The following is a 12,485-nucleotide window of genomic DNA, read 5'->3' on the forward strand; positions in this document are numbered from 1 at the left end:
GATGTAATAAATAAATGTATTATACAATTTGAGGTATGCAGAATAGCTTCGAGAATACAAATATGCCCAAGCCTGCCAACACCCCCCCAGTGGTTAAAACGCACACACACACACACACACACACACACACACACACACACACACACACACACACACACACAGGCACACACACACACACAGGCACACAGTTTGATCAGAGGACCAATTAACTGAACATGGATTATAACATCTGCATCAGACTTTTGAAGGTATGAGGAAAAATGAGCGAGACATTAAAAATATAACTGAATTCCCACGTCATTTACATCCACCCTCCCTTCTTATTTTTATGCCTCGTGCTCTTTTATGGTTCTAAAATCAGCCAAATCAGGTCACTTTACATTCTGCTCCACATCGGCAACAACTGCTCTCCACAGAAAAACAACCTTTAAATGCAATTAACGTTCTCCTCTTTCGGCCGTATTGCAACCTAAAAAAAGCTGCTTTTTATACCTTCTGTGCCTTTAAAATTTTCTCAGATGAAAACATTTCTTTTAAAAGACAAACAGCTTTTGTGGACATATATTAAAGGTACTTTTTGTAATTACCCTTGGGAGAATTTGATTGAGGTTTTCAGTCAGGTCAGATACTGAAAATGTTCATCTAGTGGGCGACGTCACGGTGGTTACGTCTGATAATTTTGGACCTATTTGTTGATCAAGACAAGGCAGTCGAACTGTTGGTTGGTCATAAATAAAAATGTGCTGTTTTTGACAAATAAAGGTAAGACTATTTGCACCCCATTCCAGCTTCACTTGATGCACCCAAACAGTGCATGTTTTATATATAAAGTCACAGTGGTTGTTTCTTCACATTTCTTTTTCATAGTTTTGTTTATTTTGGAACATTTTAAAGAATTTTTAAACATCAAAGTTTACAAAAAGTACCTTTAAACTCAAATTTCAGTGACACAAACTTAAACACCAATAAATTAAAGCACTCAGCTTCTATTAAAACACCAAAACCTGACACAATATAAGCCTTCAGTAAGTTACATTTTCAAATGTCTGAAAAGTCCTCACTTTGATGAACATAGCTCGACAAGAAAAGCTAACTGAATGATGTCCCTTTAAAAAAATGAATTTTTAAAAGAACGACAGGCTTTCAAAATGTCATTACAGCTTGATATGAACACGCAGTGACTCGAGTGCTGAAGACGTACTCCGAGTTTGGTCCAAACAAAAAGAAGAAAAATAAATAATAATGAGGTTCAGCATTCCTAAGAAGAATAAGAAGACACAGAAAGTTACACGCACGGGCACACAAACTAAAACAGACGCATGTACATGTACGCACATACACGCCGTGACATCATAAGTCAGCACTATGACATCACCAACACTGGCTTCTGACACCGTCATGCGTTTCTTCTTTTCTCTATGATTGCATCAGCTCTTTTTTGTTCTTGTGTATACAAAGGGTTTTTCTTCTTCTATTCTTTTTTTTTTAATTCCACTAGAAAGTTTTTAATACTGAAAATCCAGGATTATACATTAAAACTCACAGAGATTAAAAAAATAAATACATGTTTAAGTAGAAGAGAAAGAAAGAGAGCTCATGATGATAGCGTTCATAGTGTCATTGAGGGGGAACTTCTACATAAACCATTAACACGTGAGCACATGTATTAAAACACTAAAACTGGCTGGCAGGAAGCTTCACGCAGTAATCAATCATGTCTGTCTTTATCGAAATACAACCCGAGAGTGGAACCTTAAACAAGGCCTCTCTTGAAACCCCAGAAAGGGTATATCCAGCCAGCGTGGCCAGAAGGTCCATCTCACAGCCAGAAAACCAAAAAAATGTACAAAATATGACATCATTATGGTCAACGCTTCTCCCGCAGCTTTTTAAAATGGTTATGTGTCTTTACATGGTACACAAAAGTTCTTTTGCTTTGCACAATTTCCTTGCATTTAAATTTTTTTTCTCTCTAAGCAAGAAGAATAAAAATAAAAATATCTGTGAAAAATATGCACGAGCATGCCTCCCGACTCACAGGAAAAAATGAAAATGAGAAGCAGAGACTGTACAGAGCATAGACACACAAAGATAATTCATTTTAGCCCTTGGTGTGAAGTGTCCATTGTCCCCCCCCCACCGCCTAAAACCCATTTGCCACCCTTCCCCTTCGTACGAGGTGAGCAGCTGAACTTGCAGGAAAACGTGTGGTGCTGTAGACGTACAGGAGGGTTGGTTTAATACCAATCGGCGGCAGAAACAAAGCCCTCGACCCCTCTACAAGCTTGCCATGAAAAGTTTTGAACAGTTCAGGGTTTCCGCCAGAGAAGTTGTCGACCCCAGCCACCATTTAACATTGCTGATGTTGCACCTATAGCAGAAACATTTTGGCCATTTTGTTGAGCGATAACAAAACAACCCTGTTTCTGGGTCCAAATGTAAAATTAATATGCAGTTAGCTCTCACTTTATATCTCTGGATACAAATTGAGTGTTTTTTCCCACTTTACTGTGCTATACCACCCACAGAGCCCACAATATGGTTATAGTTGTTCACTTATGGCTAGGAATCATGTAGCTTACTGTCATTTGTAAATAGTAGATGTCCACCAAAGCTAATGCTTTAAGTTTAACATTGTTTTCTATTTTCTTTTTTAAATTATTGTACTATTAGCTGATCTGAAAAATGGGTAACAATAAAAACAGGATAATAAGATACATTAGCTAACGTTACAAATGTAGCTTTTGTTTATAAAAGTGTGGGAGGTGGTCAATTAAAAAGCTGCTAAGTCTATGGTAGACTGGCGGAAACCCTACAGTTGCTGAAGAATGTTTGGTCAGTCAGTCAATGTATGAGATTGGCTCAGTTCAAAACTTTCTTAGCCTACGAATTACACAATGTTTCATAGATGATATACACCCACTAGATTTCACTGTACAAGAGCATAGTCAGCTAAAATCATACTGCAAAGTGGACTTCACTTGTAAAGCCCGGTCACACCAGAAACACAGGCGAACATCTGGATTCAAAATGTTTTAGAAGTAGCAACTTGAGACATTCACAATAGCTCCTCAACCTTCTTTATTTTTATCCTTCCCTTTATCATTAACTGGCACTTAGTTCTTGGGAGTTTTCGTGAAATGCTGGTGTGACTGGGCCTTTATGGCAGCGCTTTGACTTGCTTTTCGTCTCTAAACGGCTCATTTTATTTATTTATCTTTAGCTTGAGTGAATCGAGCTATAAAGAAATCAAATGAGAGTTAACTGCTGCATTATTTCAGCAGTTTTACTTTGATAGTCCAATCACGACTAGAGAAAGAAATGACAGACTGATCATATGACCAGTCTTTACATTACAAAGTGGCTGGCTAAAGGATAAATATGTTTTCAACTAAGTATACACAAAATCCTACAGGGCTCAGTTATGCTAATATTATTATTATTAGTAGTAGTAGTAATAGTATCAGGTTAATTTCATACAAAAGCAACTTGTTTGGTTTTAAATACTTGTATAAATACACTGACAAGCAAACCCGTCTGCCTCTGCCTCGGCGCTCTGACATCCACAGTGGATTCAAAGATGGATGAATTTCTGTCGGAGCACTCGAGGACTCAGAGGACAGCGCAACAAAACTCAAGGACAATTCAACAAATTTGACTCAGTGGATATCCTTCAATAAAAGTCACAGCGAATACCCAGCAGCCTTTAACTGCTTTTTTCTTTTCTTTTTTTTTTTTTGCTCTTTACTTGGGCATTTGTCTTCTCTTCACAAAGAATAGGTGAAATTTCTCTTTTCCAATACACAAGTGACAAAGAGAGAATCAATTGGCTTTACTCACTAATGTTGCCATCCACCACTTTTTATTTTATGAAGGGGGCTGTGTGCAGCTGAGAGCAGCCCTGTGAGGGAGCCAGCTGATATCAAACCACTTGCTTGTTTCTTTGCCATTTCCTGCTCATATCTTCACACTAAAAACCTCGCTGCTTCCCTCTCTTCATCTGGTCTTCAGCTTCTTTTCATCTGCACCTCTTCTCCACCACTCTTCCTCTCACACTGTCACCTCATTCTTACTCCCAGTCCGGAGTCCCTGGCCTCCACCTCCTCCGGGGATGAAGTGCAGCTGTTCAATCGTGTTCTGCCTCTTGCTGGCGAAAGCCATACGTCGGGCGTTGGGGTGGCCTCCACCTGTCCCGCCGTGGGAGTCCCAGCCACCGTGCATGCCCATGCCGGACATGGTCGTGGTGCTGCGGTCGTGCTCGTGGCCTGATGTGGGGTGGGAGTTCATCTTGATCATGTGGTGGCGGTCCATGGATGGCGTGACACAAATGTTCTGCTGTGACTGAGCCTTCTGGTGGTGGCTGAGCCGGCCCATGGTGGGAACCATCCCGGTTCCTCCCCCTCGCTCACTCGTTCCCGGCAGCAGACCCATCGTCATCAGCCGGTCCTCCAGACGGTCAGGGGAGACCAGGAGCCGCTCATGGGACCTGGAAACACAGACTTCTTGTCAGTGTCATAAAAGTATTACAATATTTGAATATTAATTTTACTGGAAGCTTTATGATTTGAAAATGGTATAGAGTACTTTCCTGGGTATTGGAATTGAATTCAAAGTTCTAGTATCACGACAACTCTAAGGGGGACCATCTTAAATTGTGGAAATTTGAAGTATAATGCACTTTTTCAGCTCCATGTTTTTATTTATTAGAGTAGCTTTGCATGATGATAATGGTTAGTCTATGGGTATTCATGGAAATGGCAGAAAGGCACAGCTGGAATTCATTTTATTTAAGAGTACCGACAACGAGACAGCCTGTTAGGAAAAGCACTAAAATCAAAGCTGTGTTTTGAAGGATGGATGAGCTACACTGTGTCAAGCTCAAACTTTAAAGATTACTTTTAGGACGTATACGATTTTAACTAGTTAAATAAGGTATAATATGGGACCTCTAATATATCCCAAACAGAATTTTTGTTACCTAAATTTAATAGCGTGAACCCTCACTTTGCCAGACTCTTTAAACTTTGATGAAACTGTCCCACTCTTGATACTGATTAAATATTACACCCTGATTCCCTTTGTTCTTGTGTTTTCTTAATGGGATTTGACTCATCTCACCTCCATCTTCTCATGTCATCTCATATCTCTATGATCCCTTCTTTTCTCTTGTCTTCCTCTTCTCTGATCTGACTCCTTTGTCTTTAGTATTTCATCTGCTGCTTCTCTTTGTCCTATCTGATCACACCTCACCTCTTATCCCCGATCTCACCTGCGGAGCGTCTGTGATGTAGAGCTCCTGCTGGTGCTCATCATGGCTTTGTAGTACTGGTGTTGCTGGTTCTTGGACAGGCGGGACAGAGTGTTGCCTTCCCCAAATGCCAGCAGCTGGTCCTGGGAACGGACACGGCGTGGTGGCCTATCGAAGCTGGAGCTGGTGTAATGTGTCTGGGAGGGGAGCGGGTATGGGTTGGGGGTGGAGGGCGGCATGTGGAGGTGGGGCCGAGAGCCATGGAGTGGTAGCGTGCCTCTGGATCCCAGCGTGTAGTCCCCTCCAAAGGGCAGGTGGTGCTGAGAGGAGTAGAAGGAGGGCGGAGCGTTGTTGGAGCGGCGCTTGGAGTTGTAGTAGCTGGAATACTCATCAAGTTCTTTCTCTGATTCACAAAAACACAAAGAGAAATGTGTAATATGTAAAAAGCTATTTTGTATGTTGATGATTAACACAGAATGATAATTATTGATGATTATATACAGCTGATTGTTTGGTTTGATAGGAAAGGTGTAATCACTGTAGTCATTCTCAGGTAAGTCTCTGGAATTAACATAAAGATACATTGTTACAAATTTAAAGTTTGATTACTGAACAAAACTTTCACAGAATCAGAAGTTGTTGCCTTTATGGGACTGGAGATAACATGGACAACACATTACTCCACAAGCTTGCTGTGAAAAAAGAGGGGGACCACAATTTGCTCATGTTGTATTAATCAAGGTAGAGGCCATGAACTCATCAGGAAAGGGTCTCTCTTTTATACAACACCCCCTGCAAGTCTTAAGAAAAAATACAGGTTTAGGTTTGAAATGCCTTCATGTATAATCTAAGCTTGCTGGCTACATTTGCAGTATCATGCATCTTTTACTACTGTACACATATATGAGGTATCCCATTAGTTTTGCATCCAGGGTCCATTGTCATCACTCACTGTAAAAACTCAACCGGCCGAGAAAACAGAAAGTATAAGGGAAAACTAAAGGAATCCACCCAGCTTTTAGAAATGATGAAGCCTTTCAGATGAGAGGTGAAACCTCTTCAAAAAGCCTTTGACTGAACACTTAAGATTACTATGACCTGGATGACTGAGACAAAGGACAAAGCACAAATATGCTAGGAGGAAGTGATAATTAAATATGTCACTGGAGGTGGATGCTGGTGTGGTGGAGGTGTTGAAAGAGCATGCAGGGCAGCACCGACTCCATCAGGTCTGAAAGAGAGATGGGAAATGTGGCAGCTTAAACTGAGAGGCTGTGTTTGATATATGACGTGCGAGTGAGCCGTATGTATGTGCGGCTCAATCTCAATCTATGTGCAGTTCAAAACCCCATTTGTATTGAATCCGCTTCAAAAGTTTAGTGATGTCCGGAAAAATGTATATAGCATCAAATCAAAACAGTCTACTCCTGACGCTTTATATTGTCAGGTAAATAGGCTACAAAAATAGAGAGAAACCCCCAACAATCAGATGGCATGCTATGAAAAAGCACTGGGTGACAGTGGGAAGGAAAAACTCTTAACAGGAAGAAACCTATGGCAGAAGCAGGCTCAGAGAGGGGAAGATACAAGATTCAAGTACAGATTTCACACCGTTATGGTGTCCCTAATGACTCAGTTCAAACATCGTGCTAATTCCAATACAATATTTTTAAGCCTTTGTTTAAAAAGGTTAAAAAACTGCATTTACATTCATGTTTACTACAGCAATGACATTTAAATTGTTAATGAGGGCATCCGTCAGTAGAACAGCTACCTAATGGCCTCTTTGCCATCTATTTTCCCATAGATCTTTGAATGCCTCCTTAAATAATGTCTCTGTTTTAATGTCCGACTGTGCACATGTGACAATGGTGCAAGTAACTGTCCTGTGAATTCACAAGTGTGCAAGTGGGCGTCATGTGTCATGACTCCTACATGCTCCATCCTCATGAAAACAGTATTTCTAGTCACGAGAGGCAGCAAACGATCCCCTGCTGTCTGCTACATGTGAGAAAGGACAACTGCAGATCCCAAAAATGTGGCTCGGTGGTACTGTTAGTTACTCATGTGTGAATATGGCTTCAGTTAAAATAAGGAAGACAAGAGATTTAGAGAAAACACATCTTGAGAGGTCCATTTAGTAGCTGGAGAGCAGCAGTAATAAAATATTATGATCTTCATCAACATCAAGAGATGTTGAAATTAAAATCGTTTACTAAAAATTTTAATGCTTCTTGTCCGTGCAGGAAAAAAGTATCAAAGACCTGCTCATGAAGATCATGCAAAGAGCTCAAATTCACTGACATAATAAAGCTATAAAGCTACTAAATAGTCTTGTGAGACTGTGAGAATCAGATAAAGAGTGGAGCAATAAAAAGGGAGAAGCAGGTGAAAATGAAAGAAAATATAATATCAGAAAGGGCGAACAAATTAGAGCAAGAAATGTCTTGTGTAGCAAGAAACTGACCTTAAATGTCTTGAAAGAGAAGAAAGAAGAATCCAAGAGAGAAAGGAGGAAATGAAAAAGTGAGAAAGACATTTTGTCACAGGAGGACAAAGACAGAAGGCACAAATGGATAATGCAAAAGGAGAGATACGCTGTATATTGCATGAGGCATAAAAGAATAAAGGTAGAAGACAAGCTCAAGGCCAAAGACAGAGAGGACGTGAGGTGAAAATAGGCTTTAAAGGCGGCGAAAGAAGATGTTTCACAGCATAAATGATGTGAAAACAAAGAAGTCGAGGGACAACGTAAAGACAGAAGAAAGAAATGACGGAGAGGGAAGCAGTTAGTCAGTTTCACTAACAGTGAGAAGCAGTGCTTCTGTGCGTAGCCCGAGCCCACTTTAATCTTCAAAGCATTTCCATGGAAGCAGCTCCCCAAGAGCCAATTTAAAGCTGACCTTTAACCAGCCACCTCTCTCTACCTCTGCATTCCCTCTTTCCTTTTCTTTGCTCTCCCTCTCAGGTCTCTTCCCCTCCTTCTGTTTGCCTCTTTGTCTTCACTATTCTCCACACTTTTCTTTTTTTCAGTCTAGTTGTTGTTGCTTTTTCACCTTCTCCTCGCTGTTCAGGCTTTTCTCTCTGCTTCTCTTTCCTCTCTCTGTCCTCAACCTCTCCCTCCTCTCAGTCTTTCTCCTCACTCTCCCTCACGCTCTCTGTTTACTCCCCTCCAATAAGGCTAAATTATCTCAAGGTTTCTCCCTGGCTGCCCTCCTTAGACAAAGAAGCCTTTATCAGTGTCCTTTCTGCAGCGCCGTCTGGGGAACGGCATCAAAAGGATCACGTTTCAGAGAAAGGCTGACGGGAGGCCATATTCCCTCTTTATGTGTCACAATGACAACTTTTTATTCTCCATTTGAAGGAGTGTTTCACCAAAACTGACATTCAGGGTGGTTTTCTTTAAAAAAGCAGGAATCTAATAATCAGACAAGTAGAAGTGAATGAATGATTCAGCCTGGATCTGCTTAACAAAGGGTTTTACATTCCTCTGTGAAAGCGATCAGTGTCTGGGAAATAAAATCATCCAGCACAGACAAAGTGACTGCTTCATGTTTAAAGTGCTCGCTGCCATCACTGCAAGTCTGGTGTAGTCAGATCCTACAGTCCTTAGTAGATTCAGTAGTATAATGTCAAACGTGAGCTACAGCTTAAGGCAAGTTATCTTTGGGATGTCTGAAACTTAAGAGCAACATTGACTGAAGTTAAACGTAGCCACAATGACTGGCTGCGACATCGTGATGTAAAGCTTCTAGCTGAGCATTTTGAAATCAAACCTGGTAAAAGACAACGGACCAAAAGAAACACTGCACGCTCATATGACTTGAAATTTGAAAGGTAGAGTGTTTCCGGTTTTTCCTGTACATTTCTCATTGCACTTCCTTTCAAAGCCAGAGGAGTCGCCCCCTGCTGGCCATTAGAAAAAAAGCAGATTTTGGGCACTTCAGCATTTGGGGTGAAGTTAGTCTAAAAAAATAGCTCCTACCTCCTTTTCTTCTTTCTTGTCATTAGTGGAAAACATCAGGTGAAGAAAAGGTAAATGTGATTTTAGAAGGACCTGAACCTCAGAGTACTAAATCAGCATATTACCCCACTTTTTCCAGCTGATTGAAGTGAAAGTTCATTCACGATAATCCTGAATGGAGAACAGACATTACCAATGCAGCCTGGACCTTAAATGCACTTTGATTAATTAACATAACTCATACTCTGGATTTAGAGAGTTTATATAAATCCACTTTCTTCACATGAGGCGTAAATAAAGAGGTTACTACAGAAGTTTTGAGTTCAGCTCTGGCATGAACTGGAAAACTATAAGTAACATTTCTACAATCTGCATCAGTTTATGTGTCAGATGGTGTGTTGGTATAAACGTTGGGATGGAAATAGCTCGAGTCCTTTCATAAAGGATGCTCCAGTCCACTGCTAAACGAGGTAACACAGGAAGCACTGGCGCACCTTTCCTCAGTATTTGGAGAATCTGACCAGCTCTACACGGATGCTTCCGGGTCGCTTCTCTCAGTTAGGAAACACTGCCATGAAAAATCGTCTTTGACTGCATCATTTTTGGGGGATTTTGTTCATGTTTACGTTTAAGTCATTTCCTGCTGTTACTGTTACTTCCTGTCTCTGTTAGTGATCCCTCTTCTGCAACTGTCTGCTTCTCCCGCAACACTTCCACCTCTGTTGAATCTGCCACACCTGTTTACGATTAGCTAAGCTGTGTGTGTGTGTGCGCGTGTATATGCAACCTGTGGAGCTTCTTCTGTTCATGTAGTCAGTTCATGTAACTCCATGTAGTCAGCTTTTCAGCATTACATTAGTGTATCATAGTGTTTTTCCTTTTTCTTTTCTCATGTTTCACACACAGCCAGCTGATCTGTGTAGGTTATCAGTAACTAATTTGCTCATTGGAAGTTTGAATTTCACTTCTTTGATTGTCATTGTGAGTTTGAAATTTCCTCCATAAAACACACCAACCCTGTACATTTCCTGGTTCCAGCTATTCTGTTAAATTCAATTTGTTTATACAGCACCAGTTAACAACAGCTACCCATAAGTGCGTTATATTTTAAATAAAAGATCCTACGTTATCAGAGGAAGAAGTCAATCAGACAAATCTCTGAGTAGATTCAGACTCAGGGAGGGGCAGCCATCTACCACGATTGGTTAGAGTGTGAAAAAAGGACAAAACAAAATCAGCAAGTTTCACTTAAAATTAAAAATATGCAGTTTTTCTAAACTCCTGCACGTATTCCCTCGCATCGTCTCTCAGTCATGGAGCAGAGAGAGAAAACAGAGCCACCTGCACACAAACCTCAGAAAACACTCTGTCAAAGTGAAGTGCATGCTACAGCTCTACTGCAAATGTTTTCCTTGGTTTTTTCTTCATTATCTAGAGGTGATTTCTAATTATCAAACAAAATGCAGTGCTCATTCATGCTGCAGGAACACGGCCGCCTGCAATATAAATTAATGTGCTCAGTCATTTGAGGAAGTGCAATTATATGAAGGAGGGACAACAAAAGAGAGAGAAAAAACATGGTGACCAAACAGAAGAAGAAAAAGGAGAAAATAAAGAGGTGAATTATGGGAATGGCATCTGCTTCTCTCTGGGATTTTTCGAAATTTCCTTAAAAAGGCTGCAGGACATCGACCGAGATGCTCATTCATGAATATGAAGGTTTCTGTTCTCTGATGTGAGGAAGCCTTTTTATCTGTTGAAGTGTTTCCTTATTTTGATTGAATTGAAATAGTAAAGAATCTCATCTGGACTCTTCTTCCACCTCATTAATGCTTCCATGTTCACGAAGCGCCACACCGCTTACACGCGCACACATATGACCCCCCACGTAGTAACAATCCATCACTCAGCCTGCAGAGGCGACTCCCCTCCCCCTGCAGTCTTCGGCAATCACAGGGCGAGAGAGGCGACCAGCCACTGCCTCTCCAACGTCTTTTCTTCTCCGTCAAAGGCAGCCAGGCCCCTGCGGACCAGCCAGCCAACGCCCCTCCCCCTGCCTCCACATCTCTTTTTCCTTCAAATCCCTTCTTCCTTTCTTTCACTGCCTCTCTCTCCTTTCTTCTCAGTCTGCTCACTCGAGCTCACAGCATCTCCATCTTCCTTACCATCTCTTTTCCCCCATTAATGCTGCATCCTTATTCACCCAGCCAGCCTTCCCCTGATTTTCCTCTTCTGGTTAACAAACCTGCTTCTCTACCCTCACCCTGCCTCATGTTACCATGCTGCCTTCCCATCTCCTTCAACTTCATTTATCTTTCCTCTCCTCCTCCCTTCCTTCTTTCTTCTTTATTATCCTCTTTTCCCCCACTGTTTCCTCAATTCTCCCTCATCTCATCATCCATCTAACTCCATCTTCTTCTCCATGTCTTTGGCTGTTTAGCAGAAGCAGTTTACACATTCAGACAACACACTGAGATGATTATTTGTCACAAACTCAGGTGGCCATGCCTGGTACCATCATTTAGGTTCCCTGCAGAATCAGCAGCCTGAAATTTTACTAACCAGGCCACAAAAATGCAAACACAGTCATGGCCAGTTTATATGAATAAAACCTGCTCACAGTTTAGTTGGCAGAGACATGATTTGGGATTTGGATGACCAAAAATCAAACAGTAACGTAACCAACTATTTCTATCGACCTCAGTTATGAGTTCATCCGTATAGCAAACCAGCTGAACTGAACCCTCCCTAGCAAATACTTTCTTCATGCAGTCAGTATTTTCACATTAAAGGGAACTTATAAAGAAAGTGAAGTCGTGAATATGGGAAAGAGTAAAGCTGACGGTGCAGTAACACCATTTCACTCGCGTCTGTAACTAAAAACAGATCTGCGAGGACTAAAATGTATTTACAGCCACTTTAATGAGAATCAGCGCAATCAGTCTCAGTTTTTCCTCAACAGGTTAATAATACGACATCAGTGATCAGGACTCTCTGACAGCGAGCGGCAAAGAGGAGGCGGCGACACGACTGAAACAGTCAATCCAGGTTGAGTGAAACATAACATTTTCAAGTAAACACCCGTGCAATTAGTTTAATCAAAATCAAACCCCTGTTCAGCTGTTCAGTAACTTTAAACGTCAAGAAAAGCCAATTTTCACCTACTTCGTCTGCCCCCAGGTTGATCAGCATAGCAGCAGCACAGTATAATCAAGAGGAAACAAACACAAAAGTGTGTGTCACTGTTATGCAGAGACCCCAGATGACGGGCAG

General features: G+C 41.2%; 1 protein-coding gene across 2 annotated transcripts in view; it reads right to left on the reverse strand.

Annotated features, from left to right (window-relative positions):
* Nucleotides 1-2,450: 2,450 nt before the first annotated feature.
* The window catches only part of shisa7b (shisa family member 7), a 48,181-nt gene continuing 38,146 nt past the window's right edge, over nucleotides 2,451-12,485 (reverse strand). For both annotated transcript variants that reach the window (XM_004569765.4, XM_004569764.4), the window contains 2 exons: nucleotides 5,270-5,651; nucleotides 2,451-4,486 (listed from right to left, as the gene is read on the reverse strand). In XM_004569765.4, coding sequence (XP_004569822.1) covers nucleotides 4,051-4,486; nucleotides 5,270-5,651 — 818 coding nt within the window. In that variant the 3' untranslated portion in view covers nucleotides 2,451-4,050. The remainder of the gene's footprint in view (nucleotides 4,487-5,269; nucleotides 5,652-12,485) is intronic.

Source organism: Maylandia zebra, linkage group LG22, assembly GCF_041146795.1.
Source record: "Maylandia zebra isolate NMK-2024a linkage group LG22, Mzebra_GT3a, whole genome shotgun sequence".
NCBI lineage: Eukaryota > Metazoa > Chordata > Actinopteri > Cichliformes > Cichlidae > Maylandia > Maylandia zebra.